General features: G+C 39.2%; 1 protein-coding gene across 1 annotated transcript in view; it reads right to left on the reverse strand.

The window, feature by feature from the left end:
• The window catches only part of cdkl5 (cyclin dependent kinase like 5), a 32,500-nt gene extending 11,836 nt beyond the window's left edge, over positions 1-20,664 (reverse strand). Inside the window, exons 1-14 of the mRNA XM_014981551.2 lie at positions 20,628-20,664; positions 17,926-17,960; positions 8,353-8,398; positions 8,122-8,258; positions 7,627-7,747; positions 7,283-7,342; positions 6,291-6,381; positions 4,825-4,927; positions 3,852-3,938; positions 3,282-3,362; positions 2,964-3,139; positions 1,572-2,452; positions 894-1,234; positions 220-321 (exon numbers count right to left, since the gene is read on the reverse strand). Of these exons, the coding sequence (XP_014837037.1) occupies positions 220-321; positions 894-1,234; positions 1,572-2,452; positions 2,964-3,139; positions 3,282-3,362; positions 3,852-3,938; positions 4,825-4,927; positions 6,291-6,381; positions 7,283-7,342; positions 7,627-7,747; positions 8,122-8,258; positions 8,353-8,398; positions 17,926-17,960; positions 20,628-20,664 (2,298 nt within the window). The remainder of the gene's footprint in view (positions 1-219; positions 322-893; positions 1,235-1,571; positions 2,453-2,963; positions 3,140-3,281; positions 3,363-3,851; positions 3,939-4,824; positions 4,928-6,290; positions 6,382-7,282; positions 7,343-7,626; positions 7,748-8,121; positions 8,259-8,352; positions 8,399-17,925; positions 17,961-20,627) is intronic.
• Positions 20,665-26,614: the final 5,950 nt, after the last annotated feature.

The following is a 26,614-nucleotide window of genomic DNA, read 5'->3' on the forward strand; positions in this document are numbered from 1 at the left end:
ATCTTTATAATCTTATTTATCATCGACTGCTATTCAGTATCATTTTCCCTGCCACACCTCACAAGACAGTCAGGACAATCTAAGAGCTTTTCAGTGAGGTTACATTTAAAACAGCGACAACGTGCAGTGAAGCTGTTGGGGGGGGCGGGGGGGGGAAGCCTATGAACCCTGACAGTGAGAAGAGCTATTTGGAGGTAAGGCGGAATCAGAGGGTCGGACCTCATTTTTAGAGCGCTGTGTATGAAAAGCAGTGGAGTTGTCCCTCGTAGAGTCTTTGATGGGGGCACAAGGGTGGCTCATGTCTTTAGGGGGCTGTTCACTCTGTTGAGAAGACGGACAGTTGCTGGTCAAAGCAGACTGGAGAAGCATAGCGACGCAGAGGCAATGACAATGTGACAGTGACAGTCCCTACACACACACAGCAGCTTGTGCAGCACACACACACACACACACACATACACACAGAAACATGTTGTTTGCTCTCAAAAACCAAAAACACTTATTAGGTGTTTTTTTTAGCACTTGTGTACTATGTTTCAGATAAGATAAGCAGAAGTCACTTCATTTAAAGAAATGTAATCATGTTTGCATGATTTTTCTCATTCATCTGCCAAATCTGCCGATTGTGACCGACTTCATGCAGATGTGAGTTTCAAATTCAGCTGGAGAGATCCATGAACAACATGGACTCCCTTCCTCAAAAGATAAAGAACCTTCCATTGAAAAAAAAACAAAACATGATTAATCTAGATTAATTATATTTTTTCTAAAGATTTTAGAGTTACATTATGCTATTGCAATGACAGACTATTTTACTTCCTCTGTTGGCGTTTTCTCAGAGTGAATGCTCTCATCTTCTGCCATAAATCACCCAGAACTTGTTTCTCACTAACCCTCGTCATGTCGTCGGTGCAGTCCTCTCTCGACGAGCTCACTGAATGTCCAGTCAGGTTGGTACGATGTTGCAGCTGCGGGGAGAGGAGCTGGAGGCTGCTGGCCCGTGTCGGTATGGCCTGGCCAGGCGGCGGCAGGCCCGCCATGACTCCCTCGGACCCGTGTGGTCGGTGACGTTCCCGTCTCACGTACATGGAGTGGCGCTGAGGCCGTTGCTGGGAGGAAAAGGGAGATGTGTAGCCCAGACCGTAGTGATAAGACTCGTGGGGGGAAGGCAGGGTGTGAGTGTTGGGCATCACTGGTCCTCCTGGGTCTAGGAGCTCTGGAGCACCAGCATCTTCTGGGGAATAAAGAAGAGCGCTACGTTGGAATTGCCATCACCTGTGGGTTCTAAAGTGGTTTTCATATAATATTTGAAACAACTGTGTCATTTGATCTTCTAATATTCAATATGACAAAGCAAAAAGTGCAGTTTTTATTTCATCCATAGGATTTCTGAATATTTTAATGCCCATCTAGATTAATGCAAACATTTTGGATTGTTAAGAAATTATTTTGTGGACAAGAGATAGTCTAGAAACACACCGTTGTCATTGTACCAACTAAAATATTTCAAGATCTAATATCCAAGGATTTCATGGGAACAAAAGCAGATTTATCTTTTCATCTAAACTTACCCGGAGCCAACGATTTGTGTCTGGACTTGTGTCTCGATGAGGAGTCCAACGTGCTGCTCTCCATACGGACATTCACGCTGCTACGGGAAGCGGGGCTGTGTCCTGATCGGTCACTGTGTCGAGCTGAGGGACTGCCGGGGGGTCCTGGAAGACCCGACGGGGCGTTGAGGTCCAAACAGCTAGCAGGGAAGAAACGGGCACTGGGTCCTACGACGGCCGTTGCGTTTGCGTTTGGGTCGTCTGGGTGAAGTCGACCATCGCTGAGGTTCCCCACAGATTTGGCGTCGCTAAGAGCCCCGTGGCTCTTGGACAGGCTTAGATAAGAAGCTGAGCTTTTAGAAGAGGACGACATGGATCCGTGTGCAGAGTCTGCCATACTGTGGGCATGGCGGCCATGTTGTTTTTCTGCTCCAGACTGCAATGTGTTGGTTTTATTTTCCAGGAAGGTGTGTCGGCTGGCCTGCTGTTGCTGCTGCTGCTGCTGCTGCTGTTGCTGCTGTTGTTGCTGCTGCTGCTGTTGCTGCTGCTGAGAGCGAGACGAGGTTGGTTTGCTGTGGGTGTACTTTGCCCCATGTCCCTGATCTGACAGCTTTGTTGAGGGCCCCAAGTTGAAATCAAACTCTGTCTTGTTTTTTGCCTCTTTGGGACTGAGAAGATGTGGCAGGTTGTTGTTAGCCAGATCTTTGTTGGACGAGGCTGAACGATTTAGGGTCTGGGACATGTACTGGACTTTGGGGTGGAGTGTAGGACTTAAACTAGATGGAGCCGGTTTGTTGCCATTCAGGAAACTCTCATTGCTGAGGTGATGCAGGTCTCCATGGCGAGGGAGACTGGAGCATTCCTTGCTGGTTGATCGACGACTAGTGCTCTTGGTGTGACTCCTGGTGGGGCAGAGAGACGTGTGAAAAACTCAACATCTGACCAACTCAATGTATTATGATCATAAAATCTCAATTCATTCAGTTTATCCGATTTCGAGTGAATTCTCAAAAGTGTACACTTTTGAGAATTAAGTGAGATTAATGCAAATAAGTCCGTAACATGAACTGCAACACAAATACACTTTTAAGAGTGCACTTTGTAGTGTACACTCAGATGTGTACACTACAAATTTTTGCACCTTATGTTGTGTTGCCATGGTAACATGTCTGGATTGCAATGCAACTGACCTGCTCTGGTTTAAAAATGTACAAAAATGTGATTTTAGACATTTCTAGCCTGAATGGAGAACACCGGTGTAGTAAGTGAGTTACAGCTTTAATTTAGTAATGCCTTTTTTTTTAGCTATTTACCAAAAATAAATCAATAAATTCCAATCACATTTCAAATTGATCATGATAACATGAAGTTTGTAACAAGTTGGGTTTTGTCACTATATGACGGAGAGCTAACCTCGTAGGGACTGTATTTTCTCCGTGGTGGTGTGTTTTTCTCTTGGATGAGCGTGGTGGGTTTGGAGAAGCAGGAGAAGATTTTTCTCTCTCCGTCTGCCTCAAAGGCTGGAAAGCAGGATGGTTCAAGCACTGCTCAGTGAGAAAACGCTCGGTAGGGTTCAGCAGCAACATGCTCTGATGGAAAAACAGAAGCAAAAAAAGGTTGTTTGTAGCTATTGGTCAAAACTCTTGTGAATCTAGTGAATAACACATTTAATTTAGAAGATTTTCAACAGATGTGCAAGTGGAAAACATGAATGTTTCAGTGTAAATTTACCTTCATCAAATCCAACATCAAACCACTCATAATTCCCTGGTACCGTCTCTCCAAAGTCTGAGGATGGGTGACTGTGGGAAACTGGGACAGGAAAAAAAAGAAACAAAAATAAAAAAAAAAAAACATCCTGGATAAAACGTTCATCCTCAGTAACGGTTTTGTTGTTTGTTTTCTTTAGACTCATATTATGCTTCACAAAACTAAGTAAATGTTCCTTCCCTTTAATATAAAAAAAGAAGAAGAAGAAAAAAGTAACTCTCGGTTCGTATGACACGGATCACACTAAACAAACTACTGAGTTTGCACACACATTCACAAACGCGTAGCTTTTCTCAGCCTTCTGGGACATTTTCTCTTGCTGTTAAGCTGAACACCAACCACCTATCTCATGAGTCACAGCAATCCACTCAGTCATGGTGCTGGGAACACTGCCACAAAAATGAAACGGATAGCAAGAACAGGCAGGAGAGATGGGGATAAGAGAGCAGAGCGGAGGGAGGGAGGACAAAATGAAAGAAGAAGGAAGGAAGAGAAAAAAAGGAGGGGAGGAAGACTGTTTGCGTTTCCTACCCTGATTCCATGAAATCGCGGGTTGTTGTAAAAGAGTTTCATCTGTTCAGCAGGAAGAGGACCCAGAACCTTCTGGATGGTGAAGAGCTGGAGGTGAACATCAGCACATCGAGAAAGCAGACTGAGCTGATCCGATTCTTGGCACAACATTGCAACTGCAGCAGAAACTTATGGTGCATTTTCTTTGTTCTTGGAGGTCGAATTTTCCAAGTAATCACCTAAAGTTGGAACTTTAGGTGACCAGATAAAAACAGTTTGTCGTACATATGGTAAGTTAACCCCATACAGTTTATCAGCCATTCTGAATTTCCTCATGTCTTTAAACCAGCAGAACACTACAGTGCTGAATGTCCCTCAGTATTTAAAAAACATGCACTGTCAACATATAAAATAATTTCGGATATATTTCGCATTAATTTTTTGGCTCATGTTGCCCGCCTGTTAATTTGGGAGTCTTAAGTAACTGCACAGCTTCCTTATGCCTTGGGCTGGCTGTGCCACTCTCACCAACCTCTTCGACTGTCTATAAAATGAGTTCATTGCCTTGCATCGTAGTTCGTTGTCCATTAAAATGGGAAGGATGAAAGGGTCTGAAAGCCACATCCGAATAAAATGACTAGGCTGAAAAGAAACTGCAGAGTTGAGGATATTTCCTTTGGTTTGTGTCACTGTAGAAGTGATTGCTGTGATTTTTGTTTTTCAAAAGCACTTGACACTTTATTTCAGCTTATTGACGTTGAAGAAGACGATGAAAGCTATCCAGATGACAGCTCCATGTAGATCCAAAACACCAGTTTTGTCACAGAAAGTTTATGTTAAAATTGCTTTGAAAACACATGAAACCTAAAGGAAAATGCTTCCACTGGTTACAGGAAAAAGTTGTAGGACCTTTAAATAAAAGGTTTTTATATTAAAAAAATATTTCTAATCCATCTCCTTTTCAAATCTAGTAACCTACTGCTGCTCTACCAACCTGATCAATCTCGCTTTCCCCTGGAAACAAAGGCTGTCCGTCACTCAGCTCCCCCAAAATACACCCCACCGACCACATGTCCACAGCCTTTCCATAGGGAGCCCTGCAGCAAGGGGAAACAATACCTATGATCCCAACATTTATGCAGAAATATCATTCAAGGAAGAGATAAGAAGCTTGTTAATTAGATAGCAGTGCGATAACGACAACAATGGAGGGTGATCAGGAGGGCGAAAAAATAAGCCACAAAATGAAGTAGATATGATTGCAAGAGAACGGCATCTTTCATAAGTAATATTAAATTGTATATTTTATGGCTCCTAAGGGAAGATTTCTGCACTGTGGAGAATCTGGTGAGAAATGGTGAGAGTTCTGGCAGCGGAGAAGCAAAGGAGCGCTGGTGTTGGAGGGAGAGAGTATTTGAGTGGGAGGCATTCAAACGCTGTCTCTGTAAATGTTCCAGGGCATTTACTAAATCAAGCCACAGCAGTGCGGATAGATGACGTTCATCTGTCTCCAAACTAGGACGGACACTGGTTGCAGCAAAAAAATAAAAAATAAATAATTACCCCCCACCCCATAAAAAAAAGAAAAGAAAAAGAGCCACATTATAGAATTAAAAATAAATCTGATGTTTGATCTCAAAATGCAATACTGAAGATTCGTGGCAGCTTATCTTCCAATGTAGCGCATAGCTTACTGCTTGCTTTCCCCTCTGATTTGATTACATGGCAGTGCCATCGCTAACCTAATAAATAACCAGCATCAGACATGCTCTACAATCAGTCCATATCATTACGATATCATGTTGGCGTTTTAAAATCCATTAGGAATTAAACACATCATGACTTTACGAAGCTGCACAGTTCAGTCTTGGCATCACATAAAGCTGTAAGTAGACATGAACTCACTGAACCCTGTTTCTTTTGAAACCATGAGAAACCCACTATATTTATCCAAATGAGTTCTTATGAAATACAATGTAACTTGTTCTCAACCGCGGAGATTGAGAACAGAAGGAACAGCTACAGATGAACCTCGATTAATTAGAATATGACGGAAATGGTAAGTTATTTCAGTAAACAGACTCCATAAATGAAAAACTTATAGATATGTCTCACACAGAGGCATTTTTAATAGTGTTTATTTTGGCTAATAGTGTTTATTTAGAGTGCTAAGCAGTTGCACATCTTGTCTAAAAAGTGTAAAAAAAATATTTTTAATGATTACAGTATTGTAAATCTGCCCCTTACTGAATGGTTTCTTATTGTTGTCAGTTGCTATGGCAACGAGTCTGCGTGTAGTGTGGCGAATACCTCTTTCCCTTTGCTGTGGATCATAGCACGAAATCAATACCTACATTTCTAAGTTTCGCTGAGTTAACGCGGCTATGGATGACATGTAAAAGATTAGTCTTTTTGCCCCCCAACATCAAAATTAACGAGCACCCACACATAGCGACCTACCCCAGCAGCAGCTCAGGTGAGCGGTACCACCTGGTGGCCACGTACTCGGTGTAGTTGGCATCTGTTCCTTCAGACAGGTTACGAGCAAACCCTGAGCCGGAGGAGGACAGAGATAATTGAATCAAGTAGACTTTATTTTGTCAACAGCAAATGCATAAATGACCAATTAATAACAGGAAAGGACATTCAGTATCTAAATTGCTTGGACAGCCACAGTGACAGCATGGTAATGTTTGCCATGTGACCAGACTAATTAGTTATGTGACTGCAGGCGATCTGAGACTCCACTTTAGATAACTGGTGTAGAGAGAATCCATTTTAAGCAAGGAAAAGTCACAGTAAACAGAATGCCAGCTCCAACAGTGAATACCAAACAAATCTCACCCCAGCTGACTCAGTGGGTTGGCATTAGCCAATTATTCAGAGCCAGCTGACCGTGTCAGTTTTGCAAATACGCGTCCAAATGTAAAATACACACCTAGAGCACCGTGAAAGGGCAAATCCACGAACCACTAGTACGTTTGCATCAATGTGTTTCTCAGAACAGGAGGGTTTCTGCTACTAATATCACTACGATTTGACAGAGATGTTACCAATTAACTAATAATACATCAAGAACCACCAGGGTATATTTAGGGTGCTGACTGGCAGTTTCCCAGAGGCAGATTTAGTTTCTCTGATAATCAGTTTACAAGATAGAAAAAGGTGGGATTTTCTATTTTAAACCAACCCACAGAAACAAAACCGTTGAATCACTGATCTGATTAGAGAATCAACACATAACTATCAATTTGATAAGATGGAAGACATATCAGGATGTCTACTCGACACCCATTAAACACCTTTGTTTTTAAAAGTATTTATTTATAAATCAAAGCAAAAAAATTGACCCTGGCTATTTGACATTATATGTGAGAAAATGAAATTATTGATGCTACATTAGAAGTGAAGGATGTTATTAACTTATAAACAACAGAAGGTTATACACTCACCAAAGTCACATAATTTAAGAACATCATCTGAACTGATAAGAAGGTTTTCTGGTTTGATATCTGAAAGAGAGATGATCTAAATCAATATCTTATTGAATTCAATAGTCAAAAAATGTAAGTAACAGTTTTATCTCTGTCTTAAAAAGTGTAAAAGAGGTTACAAATCCTTAATAACAAGCAGTGGTGATACATATTCTCATGGATTATTTTGCTGTTAAAGATTTGTCTGGCCTAGCAGTAACAATAGGCAAGACGCTGAAGGCACCAAAGATTCATGAAATCAGGAACAGTCATTCTATGGTTGTAAAAGAGTAGAAGTGAAGCAAACAAATACGAATACTGACCTCTGTGTACGATTTCATTTTTGTGACACCAGTTGATGGCTTTGATGAGCTGGAAAATGTAGCTGCGAACTTTTTCCGGCGGCGCACCATTGGGAAATTCCTCTAGCAGTTCAAGCATGTTCTGAAAAACCACAACAATGACATCATGAAAAATCAGACAAACTCTGTAGCAGCAATTCCAATAATCCATCCATCCATCCACACATACATACATACATACATACATATTACATCTGGAGAATTATGCTGTGTTGAATTTTCATAAAAAAAAACAAAAAAAACATGGTGAAAAACTGTGTTTGGACACCCTGGTAACACAACGGGAAATACCTGTACTTACTACCAGCACAGTTTCTATGTTGCCATGGTGACACCTTTTTTTTAATGCTTAACTGAGCAGTCACCATCCTACAGCCATGGATGAAGCAGCATAAAGTGCTGTGTGCACAGCATGCAGACTCGATTAAATAAACGTGGCATCGATGTTATCCTGACCCTCTCAACATATTCAAAGACGAGGTAGAGCTTCCCCCTCCTGCGAAAAGCCTCTTTGAGCTCGACGATGTTGTCCTGCTTCAAGGTCCGGAGCATCTTCAGCTCCCGAAGCGTCGTCTCCTTAACCTCCTCATTTTCTGAGTGGGCATTTAAAGACAAATATAGTTTCTTTTTTTGCACTTTTACAATTTTTCCTTATTTCTGCCCATCTTTTTTTTTTTTTTTACTCACCTTCACTGTCTTTGAACTTCTTGATGGCCACCAGCTCATTTGTTTCCTGAGAGGAACAATGCACAACAGTTTAGCTTCGTTTTAGTGGGACAAAGGTGTCTAATGACTTTAAAAGAAAGGAAGATGTGAAGTGATTAGTCTTCTGTCACTGAGCTGTGGGAAAAGCTAAAACAAAAAGGGCTAAACAATGATAGCTCTAAGTACAAAGCTAGTGTGTTCTAACAGGGCATCTGTATACTAAATATCTGTATTTGGAACTGGGATCCCTACAGAAAATAATAGAAATGCACAAGTACCCAAAACATGGGCAGAACTCAGAATCAGTCATTTCATCATAATAGTCATTGATTCGATATTAACCCATTCATGGAGCCAATGTTTGATGAAACCATGATGAAACAATGAATGATACGGACAAGAATAAAGAGCTTTGTTAATGACTTAAGGTAAAGCTCTTCATCCTAGAGCAGTCTGTACCCAAAACCCAACAACAGCCACCACACATTTCAGTATCACCTTTAAGTGCACCAGTGGTTGAAATTAGAAACAAATTCAATTATACTCGATTTCGACTGCAATACGAAATGTTGAAACCCCCCACCCCCAAAAAAACAAACAAAAAAACCTATATTATCTAGAATAGCGGTTCTCAACGTAAATGAACCCATTTAAATAAAGAAATCCCTCCATGGGTGATACCACGATAGAGGGCGTTCATTTTATAGCGTTAACACCGGTGCTGTAATTCGTCCGGTATGAAACGGGTGTGATAGAACAACGGAACCACAGCACTTTTAAATTTCAATAATCAGAATACCGAAAATGTTTCAGTTGTTTTAAAAGGTTTATGTCAGTCTGCCTTTTCCCCATCGATACGTTTCCCGAACGCTGCGCACCATAGGGGGTTAAAAAACAAAAAACGACGCGCACATTGCGCAAAACTCTGAAACAGGAGAAGCGGGACATAAAACGGAGCGACGAACGAAATGTGAATTATGGCATAGAAACAGAGAATTCGACGCTGAACAGGGAAAAATCAACACATGATGTGAAACACATGACGATTAGGCGGCGCAGCAGGTGATGAGTGAAGATTACTGATGGTGAGCGTGCCATGTGGGTGAAATTTTATGGATGATACTCTGATGTCCCATTCTCCTGAAGGCAGCACAGAGCTGCGCCACCAGAAACCGACAGAAACACTGAAGAGAAGAAGAGCTATGATTAATGTAGTTACAGTTCTAACCATGTTTTAATGTTGCAGAGCTCAGTCTTTTTGCAAATAGTTCAAAGTTTAAACTGACATTGTTGTACATCTTATCTGCCCATTTTGTGGAATATTTAACAACTAGAAAATGGCACAGAACAAGAATATTTTTTCCACTCTGATTGGCTGCTGTTACGCCTACCAATTTTAAGTTGAATGTTCATTGCATTTTTTGTAAACACCTGTGAAAATAATTTCTGTTCTCATGACTTTTTTGTTCTCTGGGAAATTATTTTTGATGATAAATACAGAAACAAGCATAAAAATCAAAAGATCTACAATAGTGATAGTAACTTTAATAATAAAATAATAGTCAGTGCAAAGTAGCCTTCAAATTCTTTGGTGGGGTGCGGTAAGGACCTGGATAAAGGCTAGTGGGGCGCTGGCCCAAAAAAGGTTGAGAAACACTGCTCTAGAACAAAGCCAGAAATTCATGAATGTGCTGTTTGCTTTTTGGAAAAATTCTCCTTCGGATGTATTTGAGAAAGCAAACAACCAACAAAACAACTCTGTCCAGATTACAATACAATGTATATGATTATGCATACAATCATATTAGAGCTATTAGACACAATTTCCTGTTCTTGTTTTGATTTCTAGCACCTCTAAAGAAAATGTCTGACTCTTTAGATACCTACATGCTGAGCAGATGCTCACCTCCCTGCTGTGACCAAAACAACACAAAGCAAACCAAAGGAAACTAATGCCTAGCAATAATTCAAAGAATACTTGTTAATGTATTTGCTAATACTTTTTGATATGTTAATATTCAACCCATATATGTACAAATGCATTTTTGTTTACAGCCTTCTTCTGACTGATTCAGTAGAAGGTTGTACATTGTACCTTTTTCGAACCTCTTGAAGTTACAGGATTATCTAACTATCAAGAAACTCCAACTAGGACAGCTGAACTTTATTTTTGATTACTCAGACTCAAAACAGTTGATGTTAAGTTTTAAACAAATAAAACTAAATACTGAAATTAAATAAAAAGGCATCGCTACAAATATTTGTCTAGTTTTTATATATATATATATATATATATATATATATATATATATATATATATATATATATTTTTTTTTTTTTTTTTTTCTAACAGATTTTTTTTTCCAGTTGAACAAAACAACTGTGAAACTGTGAAATTAATTCACATTAAATGTGAATTAATTTCTGAAATGATTACCCATGGCCTCGATTTTTACATCACACACCAGGGGTGTGTTACACTAAAAAAAAAAGTAAAAAAAATACAGCAAATTCTGGCTTCAACACAAAGTAATTTTCTCAGTTAGTTTTCATTAAACAAAACACAAAATGTTTCCAATCATTCCATCGCTAGCCTAAATTCTTGAAAGCTGTTTTTTTTTTTCTTTTCTGTCATCTGTAACACCCTCAGGATGCAGCAGTGCACACAGGGGGCCAGAGAGGATTACATCATGCACTAGAGTGTCCTTGGCTGCTCTCATGTTCCTCAATTGTTCTTTTGTCTACAGCGGGTCAGACATCACAGTCGGCCAAATTGCTGCGACGAAGCGAGGCAGCGTGGAGCTGCTTGTCACTGGCAGTGCTCTCGCTTATATCTGCCCATTGTTATAGGAAGGTGTAAATACAAACTTGTCAGTTTAAGATTTGATGCTCATTAGCAAATTGGATCATACAATGAAGATTTATTGCGACGGCAGAGGTACGTGCTGGCTGTGCAGTAATGATTTTTGATAAAAGGGTAAAAAAAAAGAAATCCAACCTCTTATCAAAAATAAACTGGGCCCATCAAGGACATACGACATTTCAAACTGCAGTATGTTGATGATGCTTATGTTTGTGCTACATCTTTGACCTCTTCTGATTAATCTTTTTAACAACTGATAAGTCAGCACTAAAAATAACCTTCAAGATCGCCACAGTCTGATGACACGAGCTCATTATATTAGTGCTAATGCTTGAACACTTCACTGATATACAGTTTGACATTGAGGTTTCAAAGGAGTCTCGATTTAAAACGATGCCCGTGACTCATACTCTGATATTACTCAAGTAAACACACTGCAGGTCTTTTTGAAACTTAGCCAACACAATTATAGACAATCGCTAATAATTAATTTGTCTCCTTACCCCGACAGTACTACACAGTGACACCGTTTCTGCGCCGGGAGACGGACAACTGTGTAGGTTGTGATATTGTCACTCCTAAAGCACAAATTCAAGATAACACATAAGCCTCCATACAAACACCCACATATGCTAAACAACACTTGCATAAAGTGGCAGAACAAGTCCTGGCACACAAACGCTTGACTAATTAAAATGTTCCATCAAGCACACGCTGCAGAGTAAAGTCCCCATAAATTACACTGGGACGCCTATTTAAAATTAATTTAGTTCCTTTGTTGTGATGCTCGGGCCTACTGTGTCTCCTGATTGGGTTTCAACCTATTTACAGTCGCATTATTCCCCCCCTCCGTCATACACAGGTCTGCTGTAGTCCTCTAACAGGGTGACCCATTTACCGGCACTGTGTAACACACCCCTCTGCGTCACTTCCTCTCCCTCAAACACACGTGCACCCATTGCTTCGTTCTCTCTCCTGTTGCCACCCTGTCTTTTTCGTCCCACTTCCAGCTGGGAAAAGTAAAAATAACTGCTCTCTTGCAGCAAAGCTAAAAACACCATTTATTGTCAGGGTCCCAGGCTCCCAGGCTCCCAGGCGTGTAAAATCGAGTCTTTCCTTTTGTTACATAAGTGGGAAACATGTCATATGTCACATTAGTGAGTCAAAGGAAAGAAAAGGCACTTTAACGTGACTGTACTTCTGAAGCTGCTGGTTAATTTGCATGCAGATTTGTTGGAGAATGACACATTAATGTAATAAAACCAGAGAGACAGTAAAAGTATTTGCCTTGTTAGTTGGTCTTCAGGTGAGGAAACGTTTTTGCGTTTTCTGTGTGTTTCGTGTGGTACAATAGACAAAAAGGCAAAAGTATTAAATGGAAATTCACCCTGTTTTCACCTCGTCTTGTGTGGAGTCATTATTCATGTGGTTTATGTTTTAATTTTTGTAGCCAGGTGTCACCTTTACTGTTGAAAAGCTGATCCAGGTGTTTGATCTGTTCCTACATGCATCAAATGACTTGGTATCCGAGCTAACTTCATATTAGCCACATCAGCCTTTTGTTTTGGAAATCAATAACACTCACTACACTGAACATCACAGAGATCCCAAATCCAAATGCAGGGGAGAAAAGGAAGTTTACAGACTGGAGACGGGAATCAGCTGGTACTGACTGTAAGCTGTCATCTTTAGAGGTGATGAAACAGAGCCAATGTGCAGACAGCCACTGACGAGGGGAGATCATAAAAAGATTTAAGAAACTAAACTTACAATGCTCAGGAACTGTCAGAGAAACTGGGACACAGAACAGAGCTTCGAACTACATAAGAATCAGGGCACGAAAACCAAGAATCCGGCATTAAAATCAAGAGCTTATACACTGATGGATCAGTGGATGATGATGATGATGATGATGATGATGATGATGATGAAGCAGTTTAGGTGAATGGCATGAGCAAAGATTACTGGAGAGGATGAATATAATAGAAACAAACGGGAGACAGACTAATTACACGAGAGAAAGTAAAGAGGACATAATAAACCAAAGAAACACTAATCTAAGCAAGCTACAGAGAAATGCACAAAGAACAAAATGAATAAACTTGTAGGGCCAGACTTTATCAGCATCAATAAAGACAGGGGACTGAACAATATATGGTTAGACCCGAATTGAAATAAAACAGCAGAAAACGACAGAAATAAACAAAATGAATTAACATAGATATTCAAGAACGACAATAAACTATAAAAAAGGCCTAAAGGAAAAAAATATGGCAGAAACTATGAAGCATAATGAGCCAACAATCGCAAACCAAAAGTCAAAAATCCAAAAAACTGTGACAGTAAACCAGAGATGAGCAATTCATTCTTCTGAAGAGCCACTTGACTAGCTCACGTTTTTACAATCTGTTTGTCCAAATTTTATTATTTCGAAAATTTGATAATAAATTCTAAATATAACTTTTGTGGTGTACTATTAAACTGAACAATACATTGCTACATTTGTATTTTTGCATAGCTTTTATTTAGTTATGTGCTAATTTCATTTTATCCCTGAGAGCAGCATCAGTCCTCCACAAACAGCTGCTAAATCTTTGGGTTTCCAGTCACAAAGATAAATGGCAACACAGGGAAAAAGACATGAACAATGTGCAAGCAATGCAAGTCATTCAGATGCTGAATGAGGTAGAATAAAACGCAGAAAAAAGGCCTTTGTTTGAAGCATAAATTTGATCTTTGAAGTTTTTTTGAAAGTAATATTTAAACCTGCGACCTCAGTATCGGGTTTTGTCCTCTGAGTTATAGATATCGTTACATCCCTATACTGATACACTGAACTGAACTGAAATTACATGGCTTACTGTGTACTCACACTGCCCAAGAGCTGATAAATGATGAATCTCTTGCTCGCTATAAATAAATGTATGTCTAATTCTGTGATTTTACCCCATGCAGTTATGTTTGTCTAAGAGAAAAGATTATCAGAGGTGTTTTCTTTTCCCGTTTGTCAGGCGCACCAATCCAAAGCCATCCTCGTTTGACATGTTTACAGCAAAGCATCATGAATATATTTGTTCTCAATGGTCAATTTTCCTGTCATGGCAACGTTCAGTTCTCCTTTCTGAACTGTAATAAGACTTAAAGCTATGCCTAATTATTAGTGTGGAAGCTTTGAGTGATGGACAAGTGCGGTGGCTTTAAGGTCTTTGTTGTAGATGAGACTATTTAGGGCCAGCTTCAAAGCGTGCAAATACATGAGGTTTAATTATAGGGAACCAAGCCATCAACATCATGGCATTACCCCAGGAAGAAGTAGGCTGAAAGCCAAGATTAGGACCACATGGAAAAAAAGTCGGTCAGCAATTATAGAGAAACAGAAAACTCCATGAAAAGAAAAACAGCTGATTTGCCAGGATACAGCCAGACAAAGTCTGGAAGTCTAATAAGGTTCTCTAGAGAAGCTTAAACTATCCTGATAGACAAACCCAAGTCTGAGCAATACTGGAGACAAACAGCTGAGGAAAATGAACATAGCACTCCATTACTGACAGCTCTAGAAGCTGATTGGTGCAACCGCCCGGAGCAAGAAATGTCTTTCCCAGTATCCAAACCACAACATGATGATCTAGACCAGGTTACATTCAGTTGTACTAGAAAAACTAGAGGCCAGCATTACAAATCTTAAGGATCTGGTAAGCTTGACGCTATACTATTATTTCTCTTTAATAAACAATAGATAACGCTGCATGGTGACGCCTTTGGTTGGCTTGATGCATATTGCATGACATATATGAGCATATTGATGGTGCATCTGTTTTATGGAGAACAAATCAGTGGCAGATGATAAAATATCAACTCCTTAAAAATGCGTCATGCTTAGCAGTGAGCTATATTACAATCATGTAAAGCAACTGGACATACGGATAATAATCAATTTTATCAACACTGAACAATTATTACCACTTAAAATGGCCAGAGGAAGAGCGTGGCCGGTTCGAGCTTGAGAGTGATTTGGTGTGAAAGTAAACGCCATGATGAGACTGAAAGAGATGTAACCTGCAGAAAGTAGCTTGTAGCATATTAGTCTGGTAAGGGCTTTAATTAGACTTCAAAATAACTTGATAACTTGATAGTGCTACATGTCATGGACATTCACAACACGTCCCAGCCAGCCCCAGTCTAATGAACCTTACCCTGAAAGCAGGCCGCAGCATACTACTGGAAACCCTCCCCAAAACACTAAAATGTATTTTAAGCAAAGACAGAGAGCTCTTACTAAAGGCAATATGAAAGTACATTCCTGTAGAGTCGCAATAATTTTAAACGGCTGGCAAGTAAAAATAATATTCTGTATTCTTCATAGGCTTAAGGGAGCAAGACAGTGGCCCTTTATTTCACAGAAAACATCTTAAACTAGCTAAAATATTATAAAATCCTGAGGTAGAATGTGTTATAGCTCGATGAAGCTGAATTTGAAGTTTGAGTTACAATTTCAAGAGGTATGTTTAACAAAAAAAAAAACACAACAGTTGCTGTTTGATGTTGCCCATGTGCAGCATAAAAAGATACGTTTTTATTAGTGTAGAAAGTAATGAACAGCTCAAATAGCGGTCAGTGTTGATGAAAACTTTACTTATCTACTAGAAAACTGAAGATAAAGACATAATTTTCAGAGTAACCATAAGCTTTCACCTGATTATGAAAGAAAAAAGCCAAGGTCAACATTTCCATTTGGTTGAAGTAGGACACAAATGCAGGACCGGCAGAAGTAGAGAGCTGATTATGAATGTTTAATGAAAAACAACAACACAGAAACAATAGGAATCCATGGTAAGAGAATGACAGGAAATCAACAGGGAGACAACAGGAGGAACCAGCAAAGAGTGAGAGCAGCAGAAGTGTTTAAGTGCTGGAAGAGTGAATGTGGAACAAGTACCTGGGTGAGAGAGAGAGAGAGAGAGAGAGAGAGAGAGAGAGAGAGAGAGAGAGAGAGACAAAGTGGCACAGGGGGCGAGGGAGAGTGCACAGTGGACTAGGACATAGATGAGTAGACATGAGAAGCATAAGAAGCTTTACATTCTGCAGTTATAAAGAATAACTATAAACTAGAGTCACAAAGAAAGCACTGAACTAAAGTAAAACAGAAACTCGACTGATCTTATCAAAGGAAGAGACCGAGGAACACAGAATATCCTAAAAACTAGAATCAAACCACAAAACAATCCAGGTCCTAACGACAGGGGCTCAAACAGTTCCAGTAAAACGTATTTGTTGTTCAGATACTTACAAAAAAATCCCATGTGGTCACACGTGAACTTCATGAGATTTTTTTTGTAAGAGGATACTTCTTCAGTTTCGAGTTTACTTGAATGTTGAAGCAAGAATTGCATTGTTCTTCACATATTTTTGTGCTCTAGGTTTTAAAAATGGTGTGTTTTTAAATTAATACATTTGGCTCAGTTTGTCAGTACTGACTTGTAACCATTCAGTTTTCTGTGCACAAATTAGAGTATGAAAATCGGCAAAAGGTCATTAATGATGTGCAAACACTATTATGTATTTGCCTCAGCTCTACACCTGAATATTACCAGCTCTGACTGACCAAGACCTGGTCATTTTAACTAAAAATATCACAAAATAGACTCTAACCTCAGGAGGCTTTACATTCTGTAAACATATAATACCATCTGTTAAAACACTACAGTTCATGTTCAACACTATGTATAGTAGATTGTGTCATACTAATGCAAAGCCTGTGGCAAAGTTAAATGATTTAAACGTACAAGTAGAATAATCCGAAGGACGTAGAGTAACACAAATCTGTCATCAAACACAAACTCAATGATTCATCCCCAATATGAAAAACCTCTCATTTTAACCTTTAATATGATTATTCAACAGAGTGGAACAATCTGTTTTATGAGTTCACGGTGCTATATTTTATCTAGTAGTTATAAAAAAAAATGTCACTTTTTCACACTGCATTGGAAAGAGAATTATAAAATTACATGAAAAGCACAAATAAGATGCAAGAAGGACAACATGGGCGTTCGGTGATTCAGAAATGCGCAGCAACAGCAGCTATTAGTCAGATTAAAGTCTTACTCAACATCTGTAAGTTAATGAAGCCATCAAAACAGGTGGTTGTCATATTAGCAGAAATCTGCCATTAACCCAATTCCTTTCTGTTCAGTTTGTGCATATGAAATATTCAGAGTGTGTATAAATGTTTTACACATAGACAACGTCTCCTGTTTTTGCCACTGATTTGCTCAAACAGGTTTTAAAGCTTTAAATATTTTAAATGCAGTGATCCTTTCTTCGGAAACACAAGCCGTCTATCCAATGCACTCGACATAAACATTGCTGTTTTGAGAGATAAACAGGGAAAATTGCATGCACACAAAGCCTGGAAACAACAAGAGGAATTGATTACTTTTAATACTTAAAACAGTCTACCTATTCCACCACACAAAGTCTGAAGACTAACTGTGAAGACCGCAAACGAACACAAAGATTGTTTTTATGGCCTCCCTTCATGTAGATGCTGAGGATCATTGATATTCAGCCTTAAAACTGAACAAAACCAAGTCAACATGTTCTTCTTCTCCGATAAATTTTCTTTTAACCTGTATGGGAATTTGATTTTATCCTATCTTACGAATGACAGCAAGATCAGAGGAAATCCTTACCTTGTGTCTGCACTTAAGCACCACTCCATATGCACCTGGCAGAAACAAAGGGGGGGCACAAAACAAAGATCAATAACATGCACTTATGATGCTACCCTGATGTTATGTCTTGGCTTGTAATCTTGCATAAAGACGTCTTTAAAGAACAGAGCATTAAAGATCAGGTAGAGAGGAGGAGGTAAACTTTCTCTCCCACACAACAAACAAAGTTTAATGCCTGGATCTTTGTGAAATCTTGACCCAGACGTCACCCTGTTGCATTATGTCATTGTTAAGGCATTTGGACCATGTCCATATAGCTAGGTATTGTTAAATTTATACATCAGATCAGTCCTTTAAACCTGAGATCCCTAGACTTGTACAGGGCAGTGACTGTAGTTGTGCCAGGCTTGGGTGTAAAAAATAAATATGTTTTGTAATTTCCGTGGGATTGAGAGTCAGAGATACAGGGTGGTTCTTTCGAAATGAACCACTCTGTATCTCTGGATCTGGATCTGTATGAAGTGATCAGCTTTCATGACTAGGTGGAGCGTCTGACTCTTTCCAGGTTGCTGCTCTTGCTTTAGTCGGTGCAGCTGACACACAACTACCCCGAGTCCAACAGAAGAGCAAGTTTGGTCTGTGGTGAGCAAAAACCTTCCCTTAAGTCTTACATGTACACATCAGAGTGCATGTGAAGGTGTCATGCTTGGAATGAACACAGAAGGCCAGAACAGATGTTTTTTGCTTGAAGAGAAAAAAAAGCCAAATCATCTTTCAAAAGAAAGAAAAAACAATCCCATCTAATTTCAGCATGTCTGTTTTTTTTTTATCATGCTGGTGATTATATCATGATTTGGACTGTTTTACTGCAGATGTAAAGTTTCAAAACAAACAGCCAAAGTGGGTCAAGAACAGTAGATCTTGATAGAAGAAACAAGCAACCAGCTCCATGAAGACAAATTGGTAACCACACAAATCCAAAAGATAAAAAAAAAAATTGTTTTACAACTTGTGTATAACACAACACCACTGCAAACTACATAGCATTCGTGTTTTGCTTTATTGTGGGGAGCCTGATATAATATTTTCTTCATTAAAATGGTCAGGCCCAAGTAAGGAAAACAAGCCCAAAATACTGCAACCCATTCAACTTGCAAGCGACTTTAGTGAAGGAAAAAAAAAAAAACAAGCCAAAAATTGCTTATAACTTGGCAACACTGTTCATGAAGCAAACCAGCAACTCAAGGCACACACTGTGTTTGAAAGAACAATATACAATATATTATAATAAAAAATAATATCTGTCTTGTTGTACATTGGATTTTAACACAAAATGAATCAAAATCGAAAGAAACATGAAACCAAATAGAAATAAAAAACAAAATACGGTCTTGTGATTTACTACAAACTATTTTTTTAGCATATTACCACAAAATCAGGTCACACCAGATGTTAAACTCAAAGGAGTTATGATACATTTATGAAACAGTTTTAATCTGTTGCTCCCGCTTTCTCTTGCAGTCTGTTAACTGCTAATACTTGTAATTTTCTCAAGCATAATTTAATACATCCCAGAGAGCGATATTGAGATATCGTTGTCTTTTCTATGTTTGACATGAGCTTTTTAAAGTGCGGTTTGAGGTAGCGCATGTGAAACTCAACATTTCTTGCCAAGCTGGAAGTGGGTGGAACATGCCCTGTAGGCTGCTGGAGGACTTCTTATGTGGAGCACCAGCAAGAGATGTGGTGGATTTTTTTGACTCCTTGTATCAAAACGAGAAGAGATTTGAGAAGATGCAAGCAAAATGCAATTAGGAAACAACTGTTAACTTTTGCATGGAGAGAATTAGGTCAGCAGATGCAATTAGAGTTTAAGTAATCAGAAGTTCAACTCAGGAAAAAAATTTGCAAGTATTCCTAAAATAAATGTCGCTTTCATTGTTGAACCATAATATCACAATGAACTTTTTTTTAATTTAACTTTTAATTTAGTATGTCTTTCAGTGATTAGGATGCTCCCATATTAAGAAAGTAGTTTATAGTCATTCAATCTATTTTATTGGCAAAATTTGCTCAAAATTAATGTAATAGAAGCATTTTAAGCTTTTTTTTCTTTTTTAGTTGAACTCTATAAGAAGCTATTGTTAAACCCCACTGACAGTTTCTGCGTAATACAAGGGGAAAATACTTTTGGTTCCACCTTACCAAATTTGGAGTTTGGTAAGACCATATTAGCGCTTTCATTGTCATTGTGCTTTGGTCTGATGACACTCAGATCAAGCCTTTTTGTAAAGGGGTTAAACCAGCTGGGAAAAAAAAAAGAATCAGGTTTAAGGCTTGTTGCATTTGTTTGCAGAGGTAAAATTTTGACATATCATCTACAAGCTGTAGATGATTTTCATCTACAGCTACAACATTTTCCTTCTGATGTCTGCACATCCCACTGGCTTCTGCATATTTCTCAGCATAATAAATAAATAAATACCTGCTCAGAATCTGCCTGCCTGCCTGCTATAAAACTATAAAGCTCCTCAGACGCAAAATGTGGAGCATATATACGATAAAAGTTATGAATAGAGTCCTGCCGCACAACGCAAAAACACTAAAACTCTCATGAAAAACACGCAGCATGACACATCAGCGTCCCGAGTGGTGCAGATCATCAGCATTAGAGCTGGAGGTTAACAACACCATTTAATCTGCTGTGTGAAACCACCCACCTTCTCCCACAATGCCAAGGACTTCAAACTTATTCATCACATCACAGAGAGCGGGGTCTCCTCCACCAGGTGAAATGATGCACTGCTCAGACTTTAAGAGGGACACTCCTGCTTGGACCAGCAGCCGATCGGGTCGGCTGCAGACTCCCGGAGAAACGTGGCAGGCCTCTGACAAGCCATCTTTACTCCTCCTCTTTTCACAGACCCTGCTTTTCCCACAGCACACACTACTTAACGTCCTCTAAATGTCAGTTTCCTTGTGTTAAAATATCTGACTGGAGTTCGTCTAGATGTCCTTTTATTCCATATCTTTATCCAAAACTCCACATGGGGGAATCTGGAAGAGAAAACAAACAGAGAAGTGTTTGAATACTTAGCCTGGAGATCACTCCGATCTCTAATTCATAATGCTTCGCACAGTCGGTGGAGTAAACCACGCACATGAAAATACGAGGCACATAGAGTAAAGGCGTGACTTTGACATATATAATACCTCATATCACCTTTCTTATGCAACGATTCCTGATCGCAGAGTAGCAGTGATGTTGAGGCTAATGCACTCTAAAAGTAGGTCTTCTCCTGATTCAATTTCTCTAGAGGGTTGGATTATTAAACTCGTTTCACTTCTTAATGCATGAATTATTTCTAATTTGCGGTGCAGAATATCTCAAATAGAAATGTTTTGGAGAGTTAGGGGGAAAGTAGAACCTCATAGTCAGAAATTGGTGTAAGAAGTCAAAACATCATTAATGCTACGACCTGTTAAACGCAAAGTTGAGTCCACATGTAGTTTTGAGTTCTTTAACCACAGTTCTTAAGATTTTTCTCCTTAAATAGTAAAAAAAAGTCAAACCAGATGTTTAGCTACACTATAAAATGATATCTTGATTTATTATTGCTAATATCTGACAATGAGTCTAAAGTAAGTCTGAAGTTTTAGATCAGTTGGGATTACCAAAAATCATTTCTATCTGCAAAAAAACAAAATAGCAAGAGAGAGATTTTTTGGAAGATTTTGCTAAAAATGTTTCAAATATAAAAGTTTGTGAAACCTCAGATGGTAATATCCTAGCTTTCTTTTATTTTACCTTCTGATTCATTCAGTTCAGTTTTAGCCTCAAATTGTTAGCTGTAATGTAACTTTAACATTTTAGTCTTGTTTACAATCCATATTCACATGAGTTATAAAGGTTTTGCAACCAAGCAAAGTCTACAAATTATAAATTAGCACAGTACATCATAGACCCTACCAAACCCTAAATGTGGATTTCATTTCGCCATTAATAAAGTGTTGAAGAAACTGTATTTCTTCAACTGTATTTATTAAACAAAGTAAATAAAAAGTTAACTAAGTTTCATTTTTCTGGGCTTAAAATTACAGATTTTTAGTTTGGATAAGTTTGCATGGTCTAACTTGGTAAGAAAAAAATAACGGTCCACGCTACATCTTAACAAAGATATATCTATGGACAGATAGAAAACAAAGGTTAATCACTAGATGCAACAGCAATCGATTACGCGACACTAAAAAACTTAAATAATTCAGAAGTGACATCATATTGAAAATGCTTTGCACGATTTTACTTTCACAAGTAGCATAAAAACCAAGCCTCTAGATAGAGCACACGACTTCAGGACTTGGCAAAAGAGCCGCAGTGTAAATCTAAGTTTCTGTGACAAGACAGACTGTGTGAAGGACACTGGATTATGCAAACATTCATGGACGGAATCCCAGAAATATGACTCCAAAAAAACCTGCAAGATTGCTCCTTAAAAAGAAGAGAATGGAAATCTGATCGAACAGAAGAAGCACATTCTTTACTCGGTTTACAATGAGAGCGTTTCTTTGTGTTGTGATGAGATCTAGCACAGCTGGAATGAAACTTATTGGGTCTAATAAAGGATGTGTTTGTTTTCCTGAGGGTAAATCACAGAGATGAGTGTGTAATGGATTGCTGACGGATCAGTACAAAAGCTGTTAAAATGCTAAATGAATAGAAGGGCTCCACTGACACTATTATCAACAATTTCCTCAGAATCTAGAAGCTGCAGATAAATATGTCAAAAATCTTAAATGCCACAAAAGAGATTATAAGAAAAAATCTTTGGGGGGAAAAAAAAACACAAAACAAAGACAAGTTCTGGTCTATTACAGTTTTCTTTAATCAAAATTGCATCTGAATGTATGTATAGGGGTTTCAGAAACAGCACAGAGTTTATTTTTGTGCCTCCTGCTGTTTTACTTGTTTCGGTGAAAAAGCTTAAAGACATATTTTGGCCCGTTGTTTGTATATGATACAATCATCCTTATCAGTGGGTCTTTATAGTTACAAGGAAACATTTATGTCAATGACAAAACTCCTGCAAATAAGATTTCAAATGATCCCGGCTTTACGTTAGAAACAGAAAACCCACAATCGCCTTAGGATGCTGGTATGTCATGTTACAACATGCCAACATCCAATTATGTGTGGAAGAATGTCAAAATATTTTGGATATTTCTTTTATATGGATTATTTTTTATTAAATGTTCAGACTTATACCAAAACATGTGCATACAGTAGTGGTATTACAGGGCCACAGTGCTGCTAAAACCCGGCCAAATCTCCTCAAATTCTCAAATTCCTCTGCCTGTTCTCTACCTTCAAACATTTTCAACACCAAACCAGATCGTCGTCATTTTATTCAGTTTAGACATTCAGGATCTCAAAGTCAATTGTTGGCCCTTTAAGGGTTCTTGGCATGAATAACGTTGCTTTAATATTTGAAATTCTGCCTCTCAGAGCATCAACAATAACTTTATCTCCCTTTAATAAACATGTGATTGTGAGTGAGGGTTAAGATCGGGCAGACATCCTTAGGTAACAATGTATAATTTGTCTTTCTTGTAAGTGAATGAAAAGTGTAGCAGACTTCCATCAGCCAGCTGACTAGCTGTGCTCAGCAACAGGTAGGGGAGGGGGGATGTTAACCTACTCTATAGTCCATACAACTGGAGAAAACCCCAGTTTTCCCTGCACTTTCCATGGCAACTCATGCAAAGGACTTTAAACTTCCAGATGGTACAAACTACAATCTGAGCCACACCTGAATTAAATGGCTGGATTAATTAATGCAGTCCAGATCCAGAGTCCTGCTAATAACTTGATTATCTGATTCATAAGCAGGAACACATCTCAATGTATGTGGCACCTCTGTTTTAGAGGTTGTGAAACTGTAAAAATACAGTTAAGCTCCAAATTTGACATAACCTACTCAGATTTAGATTTGAAAGGAGTCGGTTTCCTGTTGGACAAGGGATCTCACAAATAATGAAACAATGCAAAACGTGTATTTATTTTGAGAAAAAAAAATCTGTTTTGAGTTGCACTACATTAACAAACTGCATTTTGGAAAGATTGTATACACTTTTGAGCTTCTAGTCTTGTATGGCTGGACGTAGGGATGGAAAGCATCGTCTATCCAAACCAAAGGGATTCAGCAGATATAGGTGCACCCTTTGCTACTACTACTACAGTTTCAGCTCATTGGGAAGGCTATCCAGAAGGTTTAGACAAACAAATCCAGTTTATAACAACCAGCTCCAAACCATAGCCTCTTCCTCTCAAGACAGAACATCTGACCCATTGCGGTCTCCTGGCAAGGAGGAAACAGAAACGTGTCAGTCATTGCCAGATAACATGTCTTCACTGCTCCTGAGTCCAGTGCTCTCTGCATCTTTGCATTTTCTGTTGGCTCTGAGTGGTCGAGTGAATATTTCTTGCAATATAGTATGTTTTCATAATATAAATAAACACTGACAAAACTGCAAAACAAAGGTGACAAATACATTTTAAGCTGAGAGTCTAACAGTAAATATTAATACAGATGTCTTTGGTTTAAGTGGGGGGGGGGGGGGAATCCTATTCCCATCATGCATCCAGGTTCTGTTGGAATACTTTTTTCAATAATGCTGTGTGTCCAAAAAGCAGAGATGAGAAAAGAAAATGGTTCTTTGGTCATTTTTAATTTTTCTAAACTAGAACCATTAAAGCTTCTTCCTGAATTGGCTCAACTAGATTTCGATTTATTCAGCAGAACAACAGAGCAAAAAGAAGAAGAAGAAGAAGAAGAAGAAGAAGAAGAAGAAGAAGAAGAAGAAGAAGAAGAAGAAAAAAAAACACTTTAATGTTGATTTGGCTCATGTGCCTGTGTGTGGGCGTTTTCCTATGCAGTGTGCAATCCACACATCTTAGGCTTTCCAGGGAAAAGAAATGAGATGTGGATGTGTGTGTGCAGGCCATCGGTGGAGGACATGGTGCTGAGGGGGAGGTAACAGACAAATTGGAGCAACTTGAAATACATGAAGACCTGAATATTTATTTATCTAAAATGGTCAAGGACGTGTTTTAATGAGCTTTCTTGATAAACTAAATGAAATAACCGTTAAAGTCGAAAGAAACACAGATAAAAACAAACAAAAAAAAAACCGAAGTGATGTGCTCGAACAAAAAAAAGAAAAAAAATGTAATAAGAACAAGTGAGTTTGAGTGTGCGTGAAATATAGCTTTGCTCGGGCGTCCGCGTGCACGAAGGAGTGTGCGCTTGCGCGTGACTGTGATGTGCAAGGGAGGGAGAAGCAGGAGGGGAAGGGGGGGGGGGGGGGTTGGTAGCTAATGCTGCTCTGCTCTCTCTCTCTCTCTCTCTGCACCGAACTGCGTCTCTGCGGAGCGGAGCGCAGCACCATTCCATCGCTGTCCACGCGTTTCTCAGCCTACACAGCAACCAGTGCATACATCATACAGAGCAGCCGGAGCACGCTCACCACAGTGCAGCACAGCAATATACACCGACAGGGCTGTAGAGCAACCCGCAAATCCACAAGAATGACATTCACTTCCAGCGCGCACAGGGGTGAAATAAATCAGGTGGTAACGAAAAGCACTGGCGATCCGACCAAAGCAACGTTTACCTGCATATGCGATGTGTCGCCTGTGTGTGGAGGAAGCAGAGAGCATCATTCCCTGGGAAAGCGATTATGTGGGGAGGTGAAGAAACATCCTGTGGAGCGACAGGGGCGAGAAAAAAGAACCACGGGCCTGCGCGTCGTGACACGATCAAATGTCCTGCCCACTCCGGCTCTGGGGGCAGATAAGACCTGGATCCGCAGACATAACGTCGATGACGGAAGGGTCAGTGTACCGTCAACAGTTCTTCGGAGGCTCCGCGTTCGTAGCCTCAGCATCAGCTGGTTATAGCAGCAAAGTCGTCATTCCTGTGAGCGACGCAGCCGAGAGCCAATAGGAACGTGCGCGTTCCAGCAGTGCGCTTGCATCCACCGCGAGCTGCGATCAGATAAAACTTTGACTAGATCCAGCGCAGCATCTGTTGAATGGAAAGTATTTTGGTTGCTACTCGCCTTCCTCTCTGGTCACAGAACAACAGAATCAGGTCTGTCTGCAAGACCCACTGATTAACAATCTCCTTCCTTCCTGCCTTCGCTCCTTTCTCTCTCACCTACCCCTCCCCTTCAGGATTGCACTAATTGAGGAATCAGAAGAGTTAGCGGAATTCCACAGTGCCTCGACCTGTTTCATAATCAGGAAACGTATTTTTAATCTGCACCTTCATGTTAGATGGATGGCAGTGCAAACAAACAAACAAACAAACAAAAAACTTATTCTGAAAGCCATGCAGTTTGACCTCTGCAACAAAATTTAGCTGAAATTGAAGGTGAAAACGGTCCTTCTTATTTACAATTACATTATCATATCAAAATGCAAAGATTTTTGTTACAGTACAAAAAAGATGTAAATTGTTTTTTAACTGAAACAATGAAACATTGCCTTTTTGATAAATTAACTTTTGTAATTTTGCAAGTTTGAAACAAAACAGGAAGCAATATTTTAGAATGCTCAAACACAAAACTCGCCTCATAATTTCATCTGCAAGAGCAGAAATAAACAGAAAAATTTATATAAGAGTTCAACTTTGCAAATATAAGACAT

The sequence above is a fragment of the Poecilia mexicana genome, unplaced genomic scaffold (assembly GCF_051168715.1).
Source record: "Poecilia mexicana isolate PSO_F unplaced genomic scaffold, ASM5116871v1 scaffold_3, whole genome shotgun sequence".
Lineage (NCBI taxonomy): Eukaryota > Metazoa > Chordata > Actinopteri > Cyprinodontiformes > Poeciliidae > Poecilia > Poecilia mexicana.